Here is a 24,215-nt window from a genome sequence, read left to right as displayed (position 1 = left end):
AGTCCAATGAAATGAATCAGCCACGTTAGATGGAGGAAGGCGAGGTACAGCTGCACTTTCCAAGAACTCTCTTGGCCCAACTTTTTCCTTAAACTATCAGTTTTCAAATCTCTAGCGTGAGCATTACTCAACTGGGGACCATATTAGAGTGACAGTTCCCAGGCCCACCCCTCAAGAGCTGTGGTCTTAGCAGGTCCATAGCAGATGCCTGGTATATGTTTCTGAAACACCTGCTCCTAGTCAACCATGAAGCAAGTAACTCTTAGGAATACTCTAAGAAGTGGTACATGGCCATAATGAGTTTTCCCTCTAAAAAAAATAATAATACAGCAGGGTAGGGATATGATCAGAAAATGGAGTCGACCACGACATCCAGCTCTTCAGCCCTGTAGCCACTGCTGCTCTTCTTTCCCGGCACTTTATCTATTTTCTCCAAATCCTAAAACTTAGCAGAACATGTTAGGACTCATGCCACATTCACTGTCTTTTTTGATTTACAGATTTTTTTTTTCCTTGCAGATAAAAAAAAAGTTCTCTTTTTCAAAGCACATCCTGTTTTTCTACCCTTGGAGATTACCCAAAGCTTTGTTAAGGTGTATGATCCATTGTAGGAGAAAATGAAGGGCCGAAGTATGGAAACAGGTGGGAGGGATGAATGAGAACACATAGCCTCAGATTACTAATACACAAATCACCAAGCCACAAACCGAGTGAAGATCTCCAGTTCCCATCAACAACTTCAGATGAAGGCAAATTTCACTCACTCCTTGCCTTCCTGTGGACCTAGCGGAAGGTCCTGAAAAGTGCTTTGTAAAATACACACACTCAGCCTTCCAGATGATTCACATAGCATAGAGGCCATCCAAGAAGATAGGGCTTAATCCTGATTTTTCAGTAAATTATTTGTACAGGACAACTCAGCATTGGAGTGGTAGATAACTAGTTCCAGAAGGAGTCACATCAGATCTCAAAGTCACGATCGCATTAGCGGACCATGAAGTTTATGCCCAGGGTCTTGACCATAGCATTTAGAAAAAGGAAAGAAATAGAAAATGCTAGAAGATAGCACAGATAATAGTTTTACGTTTTGTTTGAAGGAACTTGTTTAAATATGTGTGCATACATATATACATAAACATGTACTGTAAACTGGCTTCCTGCACTATCTGTATTTTAGTATAGCTCACAGCCACTGAAATTTGGGGAAACTGCTGTATTCCAGTAGGTGGCCTCAAAAGAGATGTGAAACAGGAAGCGTCTGAGCTAGGTTTTAAAAATCTGTGACAGTTTTTACTAAGGCCAAAGACTTCCACGCCCCCAACCTGATCTTTAAGGCTCTACGGTCCTCAGTATTTCCCAAGACAAAAAAGAAAAAAAAAACCTATGACACTCTGACGCTGAGTGTGGAAATTCTTCTACGGGAAGCCGACACCGTACCCAAGCTGGGGGACATACCAGTGTTCCTTCATCCTGCACTCTTTTGAATTGTAGCTGAAATAAAACAGGAAAATTAAAAAAAAATCAAATCATGTTAGGAAGAAAGGGGGAGGTGGGGAGAGAGGAGGAAAGGAGAGCGAAAGAAAGCCCAGCACCATGGAAACTACAGCAGCACTCTCAGCGCAAACCCTGTTGCTGATCCAGTCACCGCGAAGGCCTCTCCTGTCTCACCAAAAAGACCTTTACCTGCCTAGTTCCTAAGGAGGACTGGAGAAGAAGACTCCAGAACATTCTTCAAAGGTGTAGCTCAGATGGGAAGGCTTGTTTTATTTTTAATGACGAAGCAATTGAAGTTTCATTATGTCTAGGAACTTTGAGGAAGTCACAGAATCCACGATTTAAAAATATATTTCCTTGTACACATACCCTCCCCTGCTTTCTAGAATATAATCCGAACCTATGAGGTCTGTCGTTCACTTTCTGTATGTCGAAGGGGTTAACAGCAAGATAATCAGTCATCTTGAAAAAAAATTTTTTTTTTCATCATGGGGGAAAAACCTGCTAGCAAAATGTATTCATGTGTCTGGATGCTGAACATAAACGCATTAAGGTCTGTAAGAATCTGCTTTCAAATGTCCAGCTTTTAAAAGCATGCGAGTAACTCTGCAAATTGCTTTCTGCTGAACATCAATTTACTGGAAAGGGCTGGGAATGGGAGGATGAGGACCCCGTCCAAGTTTCACTTTCGTTTACAAGAACCAAATAAATCTTCCAACTGATCACCTCTTCCACTTCCAAGCTGACTCCTGGGGGCGTGGCTGCCCCAGGAGGAGGCGGGGACCCACCCCGCCCTCCCCAGGAGGTCTTTAGCATGGGAACGCGGGGCTGCCTGCCAGTCCTGCCAGCTGCACCTTGCACCCCTGTCTCGGCGTCCAGCGCGGAGGGTTCGGCGTCCGCAGGTAGGGAGCGTTCTCCACACCCTCTATCCCCACCCCCTCCACCGGAGACCACACTGCCCCGGAGCCTCAGCCCTGCTCTCTGGCACTTCAAAATTTTCTCTTGCCCTGTTCTGTAGGATGGAGAGAAGCAGGTTCGGGGAAGCCGGGCTAGTCTGGGGCGCCTTGCAAGGTGTGTTACATGTGTTCGTGTTAGTAAGAATAGGTGATTTCGCGTGTCTGGTCGTGCGATTCAGTTGCGAGCGTGTCAAGTTTTCCACGTGGCTGCGTGTTCCTGAGTGGGGTCCCAGGCTCGGTAGCTTGAGCTAGATGTGTTTGCAGGCTAATGGCTGGGGCGCCTTGATGTATCCTCAGCCCTCAGTTTCCGCTGGGCCCCCCTGCCGTAGCTCTCCCACCGGGCCAATGATCTCCTTCCCCAAGCCCAGGACCCAGGAGTGCGGGACCCCAGCTCTTGGTTGTGCCTGGCTGAGAGGGGAAAAGCAGTTGTGTTGGAGAGACCTGGGCCGGGGTGGGGGGGGGGGGCGGTGGGGAACAAAGATGACCAGATGTCTTTGGGACATGCTGATGTGTGTCAGAGTTGTTCACGGGTGCTGGCTCACTGGTGGTGTGGTACTTTGTTTTTGCAATCTGAAAAAAGCATTTATATATGCTGTGGATGCTTTTCTGTAAACAACCTTCTAAAATTTTGTTTTGTTTTGTTTTGTAAATGTCTGCCTTTCAGTTTACTGGGTAAATACATAAAACTGAAGTCCCATAAAACTGGACCTGAAGATCACGCCTAGTGGTTCATACTCCCTTAGCGGTGCACCCAACACCAGGGGTTATTGCTGTTTTCTTAGAAAAATTCTTAGATGTATACTCCTTAGTCAAAGTGGGTCTGCTATAGGCCTTTTGATGAAAAGTGAAAGTTGCCCTTCCAGAAAGGATGTGTCAGATGACAGCATCAGTCAGTCACGAGAAGTGTTTAAAGAGAACTGTGATACTCTGAAGGAAAAAAAGAAAAGAGTATCAACTTTAATGGTAGAAGGTAGACAGGAGCTGTGTGGCTGCAGTTAGAGCCAGTTCTTCGCCATGGAAATGCCATGGGAGATAGAAGCCAAGCATGGAGAATGTTGCAGAGCCCAAGCGTGACTGAGCCCAAGATGTGGGCACAGGGTTTTGTGACCTCTACGGGAGTTTGAGACTTTAGGTGAAGTGTAACGGGTCCCCTTCTCTCACTCTGTGCTTCCCCTTCTGACAGAAGAGACTTGCAGCACCAACTCTTCCTCCTCTCCATCCTATCCTTGGAAGATGGAGAAATCTGTGTTGCACTGGACTTGCCTGCTCCACCACCTCCCGCTGGGAATCAACCCGCTTCTTCTTTGTCATTTCTGCACCACTTTGCATTCCTCTGGCCTGTGTGGTGTCACTGTCCTGGTGGATACACCAGCATTCGTGTCTTCCACCACTGCCCTGATATGGGGTTTGGAGGTTTGGACATCAAAAACCAGGTTTCCTTATGCCGTACCTCTGCACCTTGCTCCCCACCACTCTGCACCCCCATTAACCTCAGCTGCACACCAAGGGAATGGAACCTTGCTGAGGAAGTGCGTACTGGATCTAATCCACCAATTTTCAATAAACTTTTATTGTTCCTAGAGTTTCCATCCAAGTTCATGAAAGGACAAGGACTCCACTTCACGAGGGCATCACGAACACCAGCAAGATTAAGTTTAATGCATGTGTGGATTTAACATCTCTGATCTATGCACCAATGCTTCCCCCACACCCCCGTGGTATTAGAAGTATCCCTTCTTTTGCCCATTGAGTGCACTGGTGTTTATAATATCAGATTTAAATTTTTAGAATTTTTTTTAGAATTTTTAGAATAATAATCAGTTGGGTAGATCTGGCCTCCCCAAATACATGGTCCCCATCTGCTCAGTAGCTGGAGGAGAGACAAGTAAGAGTCGTGCAGCTGGCAGTGGTAAGAGGGGATAACTTGATTTGTCTTCCCCTTTTATATGGGTATTTTTTAACATGAAAATTTTATCCTGCTTGAGCAAAAAATAGTATTATAAGCAGAACCAAAAAGTGAGATAATTTACAAAAGAACTAAAGAGCAACCGAACACATGAAAATTAAATTGTGGGGTTTTTTTCTGTAATAAAATCAGAATTATTAAATTAATTTCATTCTACTAAGTCCTCAGTGAAGATACAATGGATGGATACCAAATATCAGTGTGTGTTAAGAATCAGGAAAATGTTTCTTAGCCTTAATCAGAAGTTCTGTTTCCAAGCAATCCATTGTCTGGTCCTGGCAATGATAACCCAGCAGATGTTTGCTAAATGTGCAAATATTTACTCTATTTTAGAAACTGGCAATAGTCTGATACCTAAACCTAGAGGACTTAAATATGAGGGGACCATAAAGTAAGTTGCTTATGAATATCACCGTGCAGTAAAATGAAAATTGTGCTGTCATCTTAAACAGAAAAGTTAGCATTAAATGTAAGAGTTTTGTTGGTGGTTTTGTTTTGTTTTGTTTAGGATTCACAGATAAGCACTGAAGGACAGATACATACTAAAATGCTCCTGCTGGCTTCAGGGTTTTCCAAGTTGCATAACTGACATTTGAGGTCAGATACGTGTTAGCCCTGGAAGCCTTTCCTGCACATTCTAGGGCATTCGTGCCTGTGGCTTGGGCCCTAAAGCACCAATAGCAGCTCCTCACCTCCAACCTAATTTTGACAACCAAAAATATTTCCAAAGAGATATCCAAATGCTTCCTGGGAAAGAGTGGTAGCACACTGGCTGATGTCTCCCTTCTTATTTCATTTTCTATAATGTATTTATATTATGTTTGCAGTCATTTATAAATAATTTCATTATTCATAGCCATGAATGTCATTATCCAACCTCAATTCATAAGGTAGCTGTGTCTCTGGGATTCTTTCTATCATGCCACTTGCCAAATTGGCAAGGTAAGATGGTTCCTCAAGTTTTGCTTTGTTCTGATGATAAAAGTAAGACATCAGCTCATTTGAAAATTTGAAGGGAGACAATAAAGGAACCATTTACAATCTCAACTCCATTTCTCCTTCCTTCCTTTCTCTTAAAACCACCGAGGAGAAAAGCTGCCTGGTTTCCCTCTCATTTTGTTCCTGAACATCACCGTTCACATCCCGGACATTTCATCTGTCTAAAGAAATGCAGAAATGCAAATTTTCACATGTTCCTTTTTTTTTTAAGTGAAAGTGGAATTATGCACGCTGCTCTGCATTTTCTATGTGCAAGCAGTCCATACACAGCTGCTGTATTACCTGATTATACCAACATTTATATTTCAACAATTTAGGTCTTACCCACCTTGGGTATCATTAACGATGCCATCTTTGTATAATATACACACATATATGCATATATGTGCATATGTATATATATAAGTATTATATGTGTGTGCCCCATGTATAAGTATAGATGGCACTGTATATGTGTGTGTGTATAATGCATGCATACATATAAAAATAGCTACCTGTGTATGTATAGGTATATATTTATGATATGTATATACACATAGATATATGGGTTATGATTTGATTTTGTAATGTACATTCCTAGAAAAGGAACAAAAGTTCCTATGACATATGCAGTTACAATTTTAGTAGAGATGCCACTCTCCAAAAGGTGATGTAACTTCACATTCCTACCACTAGTGGGCAAGAAATCCTACTTGTCCATATTGCTACACTAAATATTGGGAATTTCTTATTATTTTGGTCTAGATAATAGGTGAAGAGTGGTGCCTCACACTGTGCATTCCTTTCTTGGTAGTTGATAGGATTGAGCATTCTTGCCTGTGTTCACTGTGTAATTCCTGGGCTCTGAACACTGAGTTAGCACCTGCTGCTCATTTTCCTCTTGGGTTACACAGAGTTTTGTTATTGATTTTAGAAGCTATTTATATATTAGAAGCCTTTATCTTCTGTGTTGTACATATATGTCATTAATAATTGATCACTTTTGAGTCTGTATCTTGTATACGAAAGTTGAAGAGACTAGAAGGAATACTTAATATTTTTTTTCCAAAAAGGTTTAGATCTATGATAAGAAAGAGAAATATATTCATTAGATGATGGGCTGAAAAGTAGTATAAATATTCATTTACTCCCTTGAATGGAAGCTCTGTGACAAGAATGATTTTTCTTTCCGGTTCACTGCTATATCTCACATGAAAATCATATGCCAAAAATAGTGCCTGGGACTCGGGCAGTGCTTACTGAGTGAAAGAATTAGTAAGCTGTTAAGCATGAGGGCACACTGAAGCACTAGGCTCAGACCTCTGGCAGAACATTGCTGTGAGTCAGGCCAGTCCTATCTTGGCCAAATCCAACCTTCTTTTTTCCCACTCTCCCCTCCCCTTGCCATGCCCGCAGAATCTGCTTAGTGTGGGAGTAAAATTTATCATTTGGAATAAGCAAAAGCCAAAACAGAACTTTAGAAGGATAGGCCTGGTCTGGTTCAGGTGCCAGAGTGGAAATCTCCAAGAGTGAGAGGACGTGATCTGAGGACTCGGCGGGAGGGAACAGCTAGAGTTCTGAAAGGGGGGAGAAGTGAAAGTCACATTTGCTTTGCTTCGAAAGTTTGTGTGTTGGGGATGAGGGGCAGGACTTCTAGATATGTTACGATGCAGAGAAAAATGAAATTGTTAAGAGAATTGTGGGTATAATATGGTCTTCTGGGCTTCTTTTCAGTGTCCATTAAAACTATTTCAGTGCCTTACTACATTTAAGATCAGTTTTCTTTGTATTATGGTCATGTTTTTCTACATGTCTTTTTTTTATGACTTTGGCCTAGTCAATGAAGGTGTGGCCAAACTTACCAATCGGGTATATCCTGGTTATCAGGACTATTTCCATGATAAACTTCCAAGTCCTGTACATTCATAGTGTGTGTTCAATGATGGAGTGACGCAGTCTTCTTTTTGTGTCTTTCGTAATTAGATCATTCCAGAAAGATGAGGATATTTAACATCTTTGCCTTCATAGCCCACTGTCATTTGCTGAACGGTAAGACACCAAATCCTTCTCTTAGGTTTTACATTTTAAATAGCTTCACTGTGAATTGAAAACTTATGTAACTCTTTAAAGTCGATGTAAACTTCTTTACTAGAAAGCCTACTGGCTTTTTTCTTTTTGTATTTCCTGACAAGTCACCTGTGCCATTGTGTAAACAGAGAGAGATTATAGACGAAGCAAGACAACAGAATTAACCAGTTACCCAATATCTAGGGATGACTGTTAAAAACGTAAAGGAGGCGGGTTGACCTATATGGTTATTTCTACTTTTTAAATGACACAAAGATTCTTCAGTGTGTGTTGCTGTGTGACCTGGTTTTCCTGTTGAGGATATTCACAGGGAGAATTTTATTGTACCCAGAAAGTGTCAGGGAAACACTTAACCTAAATCGCTAAATCTCCCAGCTTCCGTCTCTCTTGCCAGAGCAACGAGAGAAGAGGACTCTTGGATTCCACCTGTCAGAGGATATAAAAGGCAGCGAGTTCTCCAAAGGGCATCTGGGTGTCTCCAAAAAGCCAGAGTTCCCTTGCTTTATTAGGTCCTTTCTCATCTCAGTGCTTCTACTGTGACGTATGTTTATGAGTTACAGGACAACTTGTTTAGCCAGTCTTGTCATTCTGATGTTGGGATGAAATATAGTATCTAAAAATATGTTTCAATTCCACTGGCTTAAAATATATGTTTTAGGGAAGTAAGTTCTTTACTATAAAATTATTATATAACTCACTAGATAAAATGATTGTAAGCCTGTGTCACTTTGTTGATGTTTTGAGGAATTTTCCCCATCTTCTCAACATTGGTTATCTTACTTTTCAGCATTTACTATCACAGTACCCAAGGACCAGTATGTGGTCGAGTATGGCAGCAATGTGACTATTGAATGCAAATTCCCAGTAGAAAAGCCATTAGACCTCAATTCACTAGTGGTCTACTGGGAGAAGGGGGGTAAGCAAATTATTCAGTTCGTGCACGGGAAGGAAGACCCGAAGGTTCAGCATGGTAGTTACAGGCAGAGAGCCCGGCTGCTGGAGGATCGGTTCTATGAAGGAATTGCTGCGCTTCAGATCACAGATGTGAAACTGCAGGACGCCGGGATTTACTGCTGCCTGATCAGCTACGGGGGAGCAGACTACAAGCGGATTACCTTGAAAGTCAATGGTAAGAATGGTCAAGACAAAGAAGCACCTGGCATGTATAAACATAACCCAGGAACTGAGAACTTGCCGCTCTGTAAAGTTGACACTTGGTCTCTACCACATATCAAATGATCATTTTTAAGAATTATTTATTTTCATTGGAAAAGCAGATTTACAGAGAGAAGGTGATACAGAAAGAGAGAGAGAGAGAGAGATCTTCCATCTGCTGGTTCGTTCCTCCAGTGACTGCAATGACTGGAGCTGAGCCAATCCAAAGCCAGGAGCTTCTTCTGGGTCTCCCATGTGGGTGCAGGCTCCCAAGGCTTCAGGCCATCCTCGACTGCCTTCTCAGGCCACAGGCAGGAAGCTGGATGGGAAGTAGAGCAGCCAGGACACAAGCCAGCAGCCTTATGCTATCTCAGTGTGCAAGCCAGGGCCCTAATGAGCATTTTTAGCATTTCATATTGGGAAGTCGCTGAACACCCAGAACCACATTTCCCTCCAGGCTATTCACTTTCCTGCAAAGTTAATTCCTGATCTTTACTTTTGTATTAATATGAAAATAGTATTAAGGACTTAGAAACTATAGATGGAAATAAGATAAATTCAAAAGCATCCCTTCTCCTTTTACCATTATTTTACATCGCTTGCAAAGATAGTAACTGTGTTTTGTGTCACTCCAGCATTTTTTTTTAACTCAACTGCTTTTGTTTTGTCTTAGGTCTGCCTCATTTTCCTTCTTTCAGTCTCTCTATTGCAAACTCAAATAGATTTATTTAAAAAAAAAAAACAGTGTAAAACTCATATTCAAAAAACCCTGAAAGCAATGTATAAAAGCCAAAACTCTTTGTATCAAGTGTAGGTGTAAACTGTGTTCACCAGGCCTGTGTTCATCTTGAAAACTTCTCCCACTGGTATCTTGGAACATTCAAGAGAAGCTGTGAGTGCTAATTCCTGAATCTTGACCCACAGATAGGTCATCGGGTCAAGGCAGTTCAACGTTTTAGATTGGCACCAACTGAGGAAAGCACCTCAGCCAGCCACCGCTGTGTCATGGTTGAGTTTCATAGAATTGGGTACTGAAAGAATCTGAGCCGGGAGCAGTTCCACAAAGCACACGAAGAAATGTCCCCCAAGAGTCCTCTACTCCCATGGCGACACTGCCATCCTCCACCCCCTGCCACTGCCAACTGAAGTGACTCCCTGCTATCAGAGTCAATTCTGCCTCCGTCTTTTTTCCACATGATAATCTTTGAATATTTCACTAGAGTTAGGGCATCTCCTCCTGGTCTTTCCAAGATTGATGGCCAACTACCATCGATATAAAGGTTAACAATATAAACACAGAGATAGACATTTGTAGGGATTAGAGAAAAATGTATGACTTCTTACTGGGGCTCTGATTCTGGCTTAATTCATGCGATTGTCAGGAAAATGGCACTCATAAAGTAGATTTAATTCTCAACGTATTTTAGCATTCATGACTTTAATGAAGTAAAGAATGGGAGGTGATGATTAGCGTTTTTAGTTTTCCTTCAGCCCAACAACAGCATCAAGCATCTAATATGTTTCAGGCTATTAACGCAGTTATGAAGCCAGGAACAACTGGAGTTGCTAGCTTTGGCACAGGTGGGGAAGTGCGTATGTTGGCAGTGAGGAAGAAGGCTGGGGATCCGATCCCAGGGATGATCTCTCAATATCCTGCAGAGGGAACAGGTGTTTCTGTGGTCTGGAAGGATTGCTTCCAGAAAACCTGGATTCGATAATATCTGTCCCTTGTGAGTCACAGCTTCCTTTGCTGTTGTTCAAGCTGGATTTGTTTTTCTCACAAGGAGGAGGCTTTGATGAGGCAAAGCAGATGGCCAATAAAATTCGAGGACTTAATTTCTTTTACCATTCAATTTTGCATTATAAAATGCTAAAATGAGTATCCCATGGCCAATCCACTCTTTTTTTTTTTTGCCATTTTTATGCAATGATCTTGGGAGTGAACATTGAGCTGTACCAAAAGTCTGAACGCTGCACCCTGGCACCTCTCTGTTTTAATCATTGTCTCTTCCTTCTAGAATGTGAGCACCGCCTGGGCAAGAAGTTCGATCTGTTTTATTCCATCTAGTCCTTTTGTGTGGAGGTGTGTGTGCATGTGCGTGTGTAGCAGAGTAAGAATTTTTTACTGTTTGCTGAATCAATTTTTTTCCTAAATAGGATTAACCTTGGGAAAGGTGAGCAGGTTTTGGGTATGCAAAGTCAGTGCCAAGCTTTACTTGCATGAAGGCGGCATCACCGGTGTAGCTTTGGCAATGTGCTTTGTACAAGTCCAAGAGGGGCAGCTCTTGAGTCACTTGTATATGCAAATGATTTCACAGTAATGACCTTGGGTTTCTCTTCCCATCACTGCAAATGTGTGGTCATGGCTTCCCCACAGGGAGATTACTCACCACGGGATTTTAAAAGGTGAAGCATTACAAAACTGAAATTAGAAAGGGTTCAGTTTGGGATTAGCTCAGTTTACCATGATCACTTTGGGTATGATCGTACCTTTCATGTTGGCTGGTTTAAATACCAGATTCCCAGGCCTCTGACCTGTCATTTCAAACACTTTGCTTCCATCATTAAACCTAAAGGCACAGGCAATGAGATGTCCACTTGTTCTTCAGGACTTTAAATGGGATTAGGCACTGCAAGGATAGTGTTGCCAAGTAAACCTGATAAAGCTGTTTTGACCACGCAGACCAAAGATGCAGGGCTGTCACTCCCTGGCAATGCCATCTCTCCCCTTACATTTCCAGCACTGTCTAAATGTTCTATCATTTATTCCCACCAAACACATTGTGCACTGTATCATAAAAGTGCAACCATGTTGTGCATTCTAGGTGTCCTATTTCTAGAATATTTATATTTATTACTTCAGTCCACATGGAGGAGGGGACATTGGTCTTTTTTTCTATTTCAGGTTTTTTAAGATTTTTAAAAATTTATTTGAAAGAGTTATAAGAGTGGGAGAGACAGGAAGATCTTCCATCTACTGATTCACTTCCTAGATGATTGCAGAGGCCCACGCTGGGCCAGGCCAAAGCCAGGAGCCAAGAGCTTCTTGCAAGGGCCCAAGCACTTGAGCCGGCAGGGAGCTGGACCAGAAATGGAGCAGCTGGTACACTGCGCAGCATCCAGATGGGATGTGAGCATCTCCGGGAGGAGCAGCTTTCCCTGCTATAGTACCAGCCCTATTAGCCTAACAGTTTTGAAAACTCATTTTGAAGATTGTTCATCAGAAGCTGCTAGCATTTTCCAAAGAGGATCAGCAGGCTTTACCAAAGTCAGTTATAGTAAAAACAGAAGAGCAGTGCTTGTAATGAACGCTCCTGTGTTGAGCCTTTCACTAAGCACTTTGTCTATGTGAATCGGCTAAGTGCTCCACATGACTCTGGGTAGGTGCAGAGATGACCATGTTTTCATGTGTTGCTCTCTCTGGAATCTGAATGGTTCTTTCATTAGATAGCATCTTCGATCCAGTGATGGATAGATGACACTCTTCCTCCCTTTGGAAGGTTGAATAAGCCAAAATCCAAAGAAGTGAAGCAGGTTGTCTAAATTCAATCAGCTAGTAAGTGCTGGAGCTTCTGAACCCATGCAGGGTGGCTGTAAATTCTGTGCAGTTATTAACCATGCTTTACTACATGTAGTTGCACACCCCACACGCTTGTATCACACTGTACAAGGTACCTCTGTAAGCTCATGGAAAAATTCAGTATAAAAATGTTTGAGTGTGGGCCTGACACAATAGCATGGTGGCTAACGTCTTTGCCTTAGATGCACAGGGATCCCATATGAGCACTGGTTCATGTCCCAGCTGCTTCACTTCCCATCCAGCTCCCTGCATGTGGCCTGAGAAAGCAGTCAAGGATGGCCCAAAGCCTTGGGACCCTGAACCCGTGTTGGAGATGCTGAGGAGTCTCCTGGCTCCCAGTTTTGGATCAGTTCAGCCCCGGAGATTGCAACCACTTGGGGAGTGAATCAGTGGATGGAAGATCTTCCTCTCTGTCTCTCCTCCTCTTTGCATATCTGACGTTACTATTGTATTTTTTAATTCTTTAAAAAAAACTTGAGTGCAAAAATAAAAAATCCTGAAATGTATTCATGTTTTTTATAATATGCAGTTTCTTAAACTTTTTAAAGAATAGTCTTACTTAAATGATTAATTTATAAAACAAACATTAAGGAAGTTCTAAAAATAAGTATATGATGTCCTAGAACTGGGGAAAAACACTTTATTAGGGAAAGACTAGTGGGAAGGAATAAATTATGGAGTATAATTAATATTAATGTATTAACAACTCTCTTAAAAGTAAATGACACATGGGGCTAGCACCGTGCTGTAATAGCCTAAGCCTGTACCTGCAGCACCAGCATTCCATATAGGCACCAGTTCATGTCTTGGCTTCTGCTTGACTTTTGAAGCAGCTCTATCCTGAACCAGCTTCCCTGCCCTTACCTGGGAAGGCAGCAGAAGATGGCCGAGGTCCTTGGGCCCCTGCATCCATGTAGGAGACCCAGATGAAGCTCCTGGCTCCAGTCTGGCTCAGCTCCAGCTATTGCAGCCATTTAGGGAGTGAACCAGTAGATAGAAGATTATCTCTTTCTGTCTCTCCTTCTCCCTAAAACTCAGCTTTTCAAACTAAAAACAAAACAAATCTCAATTTTAAAAAGGAGTGAATGACATGAAAATTCAATTTTCTGTTTATTGCGATTTAGGAAAGCAATGCTAAATGGAGGGTTTGCGTTTCTGAAGATAGCTCTTCAACAAGAAAATAGTCTTAAAAATGACACCTGTGTAAAAATTAGCACTTTATTAAAAAAAAAGTACAAACACTTGAATAAAAGAATATATTTTAAATCTAGGTAGAAAAACTACTGGCTTAAAAATTACAATTCTCTTGAATCCATACATTTAGTTTTCCACCAGGAAGAAAACCACTGTGAGATTTATGGCGAGAGGATTGTTGGCCTAAGTTTGAACAGAAGACTTGAGGCAGACCTACCTAGTAGGAGCTCCCCAGTGCTGGGGCATCGGAACATTAAGCCCACCTCTCCAAGAACCCGCCTTTCTAGCATCAACAACCCTGAGCCATGTGTCTAGCTCTGTGCTAAACCCCAGTCTCGATCTCTCTGTGCTCATGATCTAGCTCCCTATCACAAAATCAACCAAAGAATTTCCGTGGATCCAGTCACCTCTGAACATGAACTGACATGTCAGGCTGAGGGTTACCCAGAGGCTGAAGTCATCTGGACTAACCGTGACCATCAAATCCTACATGGCAAGACCATCCTCACCAGTTCCAACAGAGAGGAGCAGTTTTTCAATGTGACCAGCACACTGCGTGTCAACGCAACAGCAAATGAGATTTACTACTGCACTTTTCAGAGACCAGGTCCCGAGGAAAACAACACAGCTGAGTTGATCATCCCAGGTAATATTCTGAATGTGTCAGGCAAAACATGCCAACACTCTTCCCTCACACCTAGCCAATGCTTGCTCATCATGGCTATGTAGAGTTTGTTGAGTATATGGATCAATGAGAGAATGAATGAATAGCACTATACATTTAAAACGCATCCCGCTTCTTTCTCTACCCTTATTCATCCAGGTCATATTGTTACATAAATACTAGGCGAATATGCATTGAATATGCCCAATGTGTATTATAGTGCTCATAGGAGACGACACAGTTCACACTTCTCAGGTGGGTAAACAGGCAATCCAGTTACACTTTCATATAGAAGATGGGAGGCACCAGAGAGTACTCGTTGTAGGCAATGTTTCTAGAATCCAAATCCTAACATATGAGGGATGTGCCCTCCTTCCTAGGTTCTTATGGAGTTTTCTATTTTATCCAGAAACAAGGTAGATCTTCCCTTTCTGTGTGTCTTTGAAGTTCCAATTCAAGGTTGTCTGCCAAGTGCATGCAACATGAGGCTGTGTGTCCCTGGGAAAACTTCCTAGGATTGTATACACTTCATTGTCCCAGGAGGGTTCTAACCTGTCATGGTAAGGTTACACGAAAATGAGCAGAGATCCTTGCCTGGATGACTTCAACTAAGCTTTAATCTCACCAGCAGGAGAAAGTGAGGTGGGCAAGTGTGAGGTTGAATATAAACCCAGCGGTGTTCCGAGAAGGGCTTCTCACCTTTTCCCCTCCAAAATACGTTGTAGAAAATCTCCATGTGCTTCAGGAAAAAAAATTGGATAGAAAGCTCAAACAACAGGAAAGGATAATCCAGGATAGCCTTGTGCTCAGGGAGAGCCCTCCACTTCCAAATGTTACAAAATGTGGGAGCTGCTTGACTGAGATGGCTTTCGGGGAGAATTGTACGAGTGAGTTATTGTTTAGAAGATGATGCCAACTTATTTGTGGGGGAGCACAGAACCCCCTTCCCTGCTCTGATACTGTTTCCTCATCTATAACTTGGGGATTTGTAAAAATACCTGCTTACCTAACACATAGTCATTTTAGGACTGTGTGAGTCAGTGTTTCATTACGCCAATGCCTGAGAAAAGCCACACATGAAATAACAGGTTTCTTTAGCTCATAAAATGGCATGATGCAGGTTTGTAAAGACCCCAGGGTCAATGGCCAAGCTCATGTTAAGCAAAGAGACATGTCCAGGCTTGTTGGCTTCCCCTAACAAACCTTTCTCAAGCACTACCTTCCAAGGGTACAACCCCTGTGTCCAATGCCCCCCTCCTCAATGAGATTCTATCACCTTCCACTCTTGCTAGCCTAGGAACCAAGACTTTAACACATGGGTCTTTGAGGATCTTTAACATCTAAACCATAGTAGAGACTCAAAATGTGTATGAATGAGCCTTGGGAACTAAAACCTTCTAGATTCATTGCTTGTGTGAGCTTCAAAACTTGAACTCCATTGTTAGAGGTCCAGGGTGTCAGTGGACAGTTAAACCACGCAGGAATGAATGCCAAGAGATGGGAGCTGACAAGTCTCTGCATCCCAGTGCCTTGTCATCCCGGTGCCCCATGCATGAGACTGTAGACAAGAGAGACTGCTTGAGACACACCAGTGATTAAGGTGTTTTAAGATGTTCAAACTGCAGAGAAAGATGCCAAGTATGGCTCCCTGGTCCTGACCACAGATGGGGGAGGCAAGAAGTCCTTAGTGGTGCCCATTGACCTCCACTGTGCATGTGTGCCATCTTTGTCATGCATAGCAGGCTGCCTTCTTCTGTATTTGAATAAGGCAAGAAGAAACACAGTGACCCCTGCCCTAAGAACTGAGCAGCAACTTTGCAGAGCACTTTAGAAACTTCACAGCAAATGTATTAGCATCTTTGTTACAGCCTGCTCAAACCTGAGATCTCAAAAACCTGATGTATGGTGGCAGAATCTGGCCCAGAACCTGAGCTGTGTCTTAGTAGAAGCATCTCATCAATCCAACCACTCAGTAGTCAGAAAATGAACCTAAAGCACAATTAATTAAACTTCAAAGGTAGTTGTCTCCTGAACTCTTCCCATCAGAAATGTATCTTTAATTTTCTTTCGTTTTTTTTTTTCAGAACCACCAGTATTGCTTCCAAATAAAAGGACTCATGTGGTGATCCTGGGAGCTGTCCTGTTGTTCCTCAGTGTAGCACTGACAGTCATCCTCTGTCTAAGAAAAGATGGTATCTCTTTTATGCATTGTGGTCCTTTTGCATGGCATTGGGGAGGTATATGATGTTGTCACAGTGGCCTTCAGCAGACAAAACCAGGGGTGCTAAATATCCTGCCAAGTACAAAATAGGCTCACCTAGCATGGCATTGGCCTACACAGAGAATCAGGTAGGGCCCAACCTCCATCGCCTGAGAACCACTGCCTAATGTGCTGCCCTCCTGTCAGCCTTCCCCTCTGGGACCCACTTTGATGCATGCAAAGTGACTTTTAACTATGCCACTGTGTGAGCTGGTGCGCCACTGCCTTCTCCTTTCCTGTGCATTTTGCTCTTTGCAGGATCACCTATAGTGGAGAGTAGTAGTGAACATTTTCATAGCCTTTCCAAGGGTGTGAGGACTGGCCCAAGGGGGCAGGGCAACCTGACTTAGCTTTGCAAGGTGACACTAAGATATTCCACTGTTCAGGCGCAATTACAATGAGGCTAGGTGGGATTGCTGAGTGACTATCAAGGGGAGAAGTGGGAGAACCAGTGTGTGCAGAGGTTGAAGAAGTCTAAAGGCCGTTCAGTTTCTTTCCATCCTACATATAATCATGGACATACAAAAGGAAAGAGCTGAAGTGCCCGGTGGGATTTGAGCTTTCAGTTAACTGTGCCATCCTCTTGAGCCTGTTTATAAAAATAGTTCCCACCATCAAACTGTGGTATTCTTACAATAGATTACTTTGTAATATTTCGGGTGGATGTTGTTAGATAGTTTTGGAAATAATTTACATGTGCCTAATTCTCTCTTTACCCATGGGAACAATTAAAGTCCAGGAAAAAAAATTAATGTATTCAGATAACATCCTTCCCTCTTGAGATGATTCAGCGTAAATGTCTCCCCATAACACATTGAGAAGTGCACCAAGAGATCCAGTGACGGTTTGCATTGGGGGTGTCTGTGTTCGACAGGGAAGTGCAATCTGGAAGGGAATTCCAACAGTCATTGAGAAATTCCCCTCAAGTGCTTGTCGGGGAGGTGGGTCTGAGAATATGATGCAACTGAGGGAGTGGAGTTGAGCTGTTTCCAAAGAAAGGAGCCTGAAGAGAACTGAGATAGTTAGCCAGAATGCCAAGGTCAAGCTTCAATGACAGGCAGACCCTGAGATGGAAGAGCCGTATACAAGGAAACAGTTGTCGTCAGCTTTTGCATTTTAAATGTTTTCTTAGAAAAGCAAAAGGATTCGTTGGCATTAGGAATGGATAGAGACCCAATAGATTAAATAAAATACCTCAGGATATCATCCAGCTCTAAGAAAAGAAGGAAAAATAAAAGTACATTCTCAAAGAAGATCTGGGAGCGTAATCATGTGCCCTTTACTGTTGGGTTCATTAAGTCCCAGAATAAGGAAACCCGCTGGATTTCTTAGAGGATTAAATGTTTCATAGGGAACCTAGAGTTTAAACCCAAGTCATTGTGTGGGATATATATAAATTTGTGCTACATGGACATAAAAATGATCTGTTTTCCTACAGTGAGAATGATGGATGTGGAAAAAGGTGAAGTCCAAGAGACAGACTCCAAGAAACGAAATGGTAAGAATGTCAGAAGGGTTGGGGAGTTGAAAGAAAAGGCAGCAAACAGCCAAACAAAACAAGGCAAACCTAGCAAACTTAGCTGTCCCTACTTTTAAAAAAATGCTGGCTGTCAATGCTGCCATCCCCTCTTTGCCTCAGCACTCTAACGAAAGGTCTTCCACCTCAGACTGAGGGGTTGCAGTGATGGCCGCTAGAAGTTCACAGTATGAACAGATTTTTTGGAGAGGGAAGGAAAAGTGGTAAAAGACAGCTTCTCCCAGGCAAGTGCCCGGGAACACCCAACTGATGACAAGTCAAACTTGAAAGTTCTAGACAGATCATGGAAGATTAACTCTTAACCCAACTGCCTCAATCCATTTTGCCTCAAAGGTTGACATTTATGAAAGGGTAGAAAACCTGCAGCCACCTGATTGAACCAAGAAGAAGCTTATAGTAAGATTTCTAGTTGTTTTTAATGTAGTTGGAAACCACCCAGTGAGTCCAAGTTTAGGAATAGTCTAGCTGACCTGGACTAGCTCAGTCAGGTTTTGTTACGCAGCCCGGAGCATTCCTGTATGGCTGATGCTATCCAGTATATGATTGGTTTATCCTAGAAGATCAGCAATCTCAAATTGCCCAGGACTAAGGGTTTGCTTAGGACATCAAACTTTCATTTTTTAAAAAAGAGTTATTATTATTTATTTGAGAGGCAGAGTTACAGAGAAAGAGGAAGAGAGGCGAGAGAATAAGAATGAATATGAGAATGAATCCTCCATTCACTGATTTGTTCCTCAGATAGTCACAGTGACCAGGGCTGGGCCAGGCTTAAACCAGGAGCTCAGAGCTTCAGAAGTGTCTCTTAACACAGGTTCTTAAGTCATCCTCAGCTGCTTTTCCAGGTGGATTAACAGGGAACTGGATAAAAAGTAGAGCATCTGAGGCTCAAACAGGCTCCCATTGCAAATGCCAGCATCACATGCAGAGGCTTGGCCTGCTACATACACCACAGTACAGGCCCAGTACAGGCCCACAATACAGGCCCACAGTACAGGATAGTCCCAGGCACACCACAGTGGCTTGCCGTTCTTTAGCAAGTAGGGGTAATTAAGCATAAATATACTCTGCCTTTTCCTATAAATTCGGTATATGATCTGGAAAATATGAATCAGGTTTCTCAAGAATTTTTTTTTTTGCTTGATTTTTTTTTTCTTTTTTCCTCTTACCTACCACCCATTCACACCCTGTCATCACTCTTCCAGACACACAATTCGAAGAGACGTAAAGCAGCCCTGAAACTTCGGATTTCCAAGCAGGGATTCTCAGCCAGCGGTTTGGGAGTTCACCAGGGCCAGAGGAAGGAGTGGGCTGGTGGGATGCAGAAGAGAGTGGATTCCAAAGGCTCACACGCTGAAAATGGCATCTTGGAAAAGAAGAGCCAGATGAAAAACAAAAATAGTGGGTTGGTGAGAGAGGCCCCAAGGAAGCCTTGGTATGTCAATGCTACTAAGGAAACAAGAGGTACATGTGAAGAGGGGGAGCCCTCATCCCAGGAAAGGGGGCTGAGAATCCCTGATTTAATGACCAGTTCTGGCAGAAGGCCCTTGGCCTCTGCCCCATAACTCTGTGTATCTCCCACCAGCCTGAGCCATTCACAGTTGCAACAATGTTGAAGTATGTGTTATTCCTATTTATTTTGATCCTGTGGGGTCTTGTGTGCATATGTGAATGAAACGTGTGTTTGTGAATGATTTCTATGAAAAGTATGTTCTAGTAGCTGTTAAAATTTTGTCACCAAACTAAACTTGCTACTTAATGGCTTGCTTGAACAATCTCACCACCACCACCAAATATATATATAGTATTACATATAATATATATATATATATATATAGTATTGCTAAGGTGCTGGTATCCCATATCACTAGGAAGCATAGGGAATGAGCCATTGGTTTGTTTAGGATATCACCTTGCTTAACCCACTAACACTCTGATTAACCAAGTTAAATGTGTTCTTAGACTTCCAATTGGAAGTGTCTATCACAGCATCTGTTGCATTTAAATGTCAGGTTTAGAAATGTGTGGACCATACCCACGTCACCTCATTTCACCCCTTTAGCAGCCCTGTTGTTGCAGTAGCCGCTGTGGTATTACTCATTTTCCAGCTGAAGAGAAAGAGATATTGGGTAACTTGCTCAAGCCCGTAAACAGTAGACCTCAGATTCCCACAGCTGATAGCCACTGTCCTTGTAAGGGTACAATGTGTAGATATCACGTTGGAAAGCAGTCCGAGGACTAGTGCATATTGTACCAGACACTTAATCTACAGCTACGAGCAAAGGCATAGATAGCATCTTATGGTGTAATGAGATGAATAAGAAAATGTGTCAGTGCAATGAAGTGTACTTTTCGTAGCATAAAGTGTTGAGAGGGTGGTGATGCGAGAAGGAAACTCAAGCAAGATTGCCAAGAGGAAGAGACATTCTACGGGGTTCGTCACTGTGTCCCTGGAAAATGAGATATACTTAAAGTATTTTTCATAATCATGACCATTTGTAGTTCCTGAGAAGTCCATATTTAAAAGAAAATAGTGCTTGAATTCCTTTTCTAGCATTAGACCTAAACTTGATTAACTTATCTTCAATATAATAATCGAAAGATTGTCCATGCTTTGCCTAATTAGCAGTTCTTTCTTTCCTACTTGAATGCTAATGAATCTTGAATTCATCATCTTGCATAATCCAAAATTCGAAGGATTCGATAAGAACCAAGCAGAATCTCCATCCTGTCCACACAAAGGGCGCCAGCTTCCCTTTCCAGAAGCAACCACTGCTGCTCATGTGTTCCGAGAATAGCCTATAGCTGGAGTGTATGTTGCCAGTACTAAGCGCTAACACACTTTGTGTCTAATATGCACTTTGCTAATTTTATTTATTTAATAATGTATTTATTATGTAGCAGCCAGAACAAATTGGAAGTGCTCCGTGGCCAGAAATTGTGTCTTGTGCTTTGTCCCACAGCCTCTAAGCATCTTTCATGTAAGTCAGTGCGTGTTAAAACCAGCATTTGCCAAGCACTTTTTCTGTAATGGAGTACGGATTTGGTTTGTTTTTATGTACCAAGGTTTCTCCAAGGTGTACCACTAAGTCAACCTATTCCCAGAGGGCAAACTTGGTTCCTTCTGTGTCACAGAATTATACCTAGGACTTCCCCATGTCCCCAACTGCTCTTACGTACAGGCTTCCCTTTGCTGCTGTACTTGCAGAAGTACACATTCTTTCTGGAAATTTCAACAGTATTCCTGCACTGCTAGCAGCCTTGACTGTGGCAGGAAAGGACCAAAGGACCCATAGCGGGGCTTGAACCTATGAAACTACCATCTCACCTAAGATGACACTTTGCACGGATTTGACGTCAGTCAACGCTTCTCAGGAGGTCCCAGAGTTCAACTTGCCTCATAGCCATTTTACTTGGCCATTTTCTGAAACATCAAAGGTGAAGGAAGAATCTCCAACAAGACTCTTTCATATCTGTTTGCTCTTTGCTACAAGAAGGTACAAACAGCTGTGTGTGAAAGAGAAGCAGAGATCCTGAGGAAGACCTTCAAGTAGACTCATGCCAGTAACCCCACGTCTAAAGACCTCAGTGTTGGACCTGTAAAGCACTTTATTTTTTATTTTTGTCTTGTATTTCATTGTAAATGACATCAGCAGAGACAATATCTGATCCTGTATTTGATTGTCATTCTTGGTCCTGGCACCTGCATTAATTTAATAAAATATTCATATTTATTTTATCCCTCAGCACACCAGCATGTCCATTTTTTTCCCTGTGTATTTTAAGTCCACTCTCAGTTTAGAATGCCAGTGAAGGCAACTGTTTGCAATACTTACTGCCTCTTTCTGTTTTTTTTTTTTAATGGTTTCCATGTGTATGTGGAATGTTCTTCCATCTTTTCACGAAACACATCACGACAGTATATTTCTGAAAATAATTTAGTGAAGACTTTCATTCTCTTTCATTTGGTAGTTTCTTTTGGGACAATACTAACCAAAGAATTAAAACTCTGTCATTTAAATTAACTAGAGATGTGGGGAAGAGAGGGTGGAAGAGAAGATGTATGGAAATCAGGAAAATCATAGAAAAAAGGGGCTTTCCTTAAGAGACTTTCTTCTTCTTCTTCCTTTTATTATTATTATTATTGTTGTTGTTGGATATTTCCGCATGGCTTTGTAAGCCGTGGATGTGAAGCCAGGTAGATTTCAGATATTAGGCTCTGAAAAGAAAGTGAGAAACATAGAACTGAGCCAGGCTAGGGATTGAAGGTCTCATTCCAGACATTATTGTCACAGAATCTGAGGGTTTTCCTTTTTATTTATGATTTTAAATTTTATTTGAAAGGCAAAATCACCAAGAAAGAATAGACAGAGAGCTAGAGTCAGAGCAAAGGGAAAGAGAATCATACACCAGCTGGTTCATTTCCCAAATGGCCTAAAATAATCAGGAAATGGCCAGGCTGGACCCTGGAACTCCAGGTGGGTCTGCCATGTGAGTGACACAAAAGTGACATGTGAGTGAGAGTGGGCCATCCTCCACTGCCTTCCCTGATGCATTAGCAGGGAGCTGGATGGGAACTGGCACAACCAGGTCTCAAACTATCGCTCGTAGGAAACGCCGGCAGTTGCAAGCGATGGATTTAACATGCTACGCCACCACACCACCCACCCCCCAGACCTGTGGTTTTTAATAAACCAACATGACAACATTCGTAATTCGAGGACTTGTGGACCTTTTGCTGTGTCCTCTAGTTTCATTACCTCATCACCAAATTCAGCTTAAAGAAACTGGATCGTTTCTCTAAATCAGGTGCTCAAAAGATGATGATGCTTGTTTCCAAGAATGTGTGTGTGTGTCGGATCTGGGTAGTTTTCAAGGAAGAGAATCCGTAACTGCATAGCATGATAATACCCTGTTTGTGCTGCTGGGAAATGAGAGCAGCAGAAGTGGATGCTGAGCAGCAACAGAGAAGGAGATAACGAACCAGTGTTCCAGGCTGCCAGAGGAGTTCTGATGCAGTATAAATGCAGCAAGCCCCATCTCAACAAAGGGGGAGAATACAGCCGAAGGCAACAGCATGATGGAACTCTCACTTTTGACCCTAGGACATGTTCCCACATCACAGCCTTTTAGGCTTATAGACAAACTGAAGGATGACCAAGGGTATAGAAAGGTCAGATGCAAGGATCTTGGCTTCGCCAACAGAACACCTGCTAGGGAAGAAAAAGAAAAAAAAAGTGTAACAGTGAAAAAAAATCAGAAAAGGAGAGAAGTGACTCAACAGCTGGGCTGGGTTTACTAGAGAGTGACAGAGAAAGGTCTCAGACTGAGCCCACAGAACTCTCTTAATGGCAAAGAGGGTATCTTAGGGTGGGTTTGGAAGTCTGCTAGCCTGGCAGGTGCTGCCAGTTGCTGATGGGGGCTGGGAGGTAGCCAAGCACTGTGATTGGGAAGTGGGGCTGACTGATCACTCCCCCAGAGGGAGGCTGCGAACACACTGAGCATCTGAGTGCCTGCTGTGTTTAGTCTTTCCCCGCTGGGACAGGGTTGAGAACACGGACAAGGACAGGATTGTTGAAGAAGGAGTGATCATCCGATCTGTATGGCAACATTTCTAGGTAAGGGCCGACACAAGAGCCCCACACATTCTCACATTCGATCCCGAGGAGGCTGATGGCTCAACTGGCGCTGCCAACGTTGTCAGAAAAGTCCTCAAGAGGTTAACGGGTTCAGCAGAGTTTGTTGTGGTAGGTTTGTGGCCTTTTGCTGCCTATCAGACTTGATCTTAGGAGCTTCCTTCTGCCTCTGTTGTCTCACTTTGTAGCCCGAGTGTCAATACAAATGTGCAATTTAATGCCTGAAATGTACTACCATTTCCCATATTCCTTTATAACTGTTTTAAATTGTTATTTATTTATTTTATATTGGAAAGTCAGACATACCAAGAGGAAGAGAGACAGAGAGGAAGATCTACCGTCCAATGATTCACTCCCCAAGTGACTGCAATGGCTGGAGCTGTGCTGATCCGAAGCCAGGAGCCAGGAGCTTCTTCCAGGTCTCCCATGTGGGTGCAGGGGCCCAAGGGTCACGGGCTGTCCTCGACTGCTTTCCCAGGCCACAAGCAGAGAGCTAGATGGGAAGGAGGGCCACAGGGATTAGAACTGGCAACCATATGTGCACAGTGAGGACTTAAGCCAGTAAGGTGCCATGCCAGGCCCCCCATATTCCATTAAATATTCTGGGAGTTACATTTACTAATTTTAGACACCTATAGAACAAGCATTTTACTAGGTGGTGTCTGAGGGATTCAAAGACAATTTCAATATGGTTTTTGCCATTGGCCTAC

General features: G+C 42.7%; 1 protein-coding gene across 1 annotated transcript; it reads left to right on the top strand.

Moving 5' to 3' along the window:
* Positions 1-2,467: 2,467 nt before the first annotated feature.
* Positions 2,468-19,667, top strand: CD274 (CD274 molecule). The gene is made up of 7 exons (XM_040988882.1): positions 2,468-2,565; positions 7,378-7,443; positions 8,270-8,611; positions 13,773-14,057; positions 16,160-16,267; positions 17,774-17,833; positions 19,075-19,667. Exons 1-7 carry the CDS (start codon positions 2,514-2,516, stop codon positions 19,095-19,097), a joined length of 936 nt encoding a protein of 311 aa, XP_040844816.1. The 5' UTR covers positions 2,468-2,513; the 3' UTR covers positions 19,098-19,667.
* The last annotated feature ends 4,548 nt before the right edge of the window (positions 19,668-24,215 follow it).

The sequence above is a fragment of the Ochotona curzoniae genome, unplaced genomic scaffold, assembly GCF_017591425.1.
Source record: "Ochotona curzoniae isolate NIBS_2020 unplaced genomic scaffold, NIBS_Ocur_1.0 contig_50, whole genome shotgun sequence".
NCBI lineage: Eukaryota > Metazoa > Chordata > Mammalia > Lagomorpha > Ochotonidae > Ochotona > Ochotona curzoniae.
The sequence above is the reverse complement of the archived record's forward strand: the minus strand, read 5'-3'. Positions and strand labels throughout refer to the sequence as shown.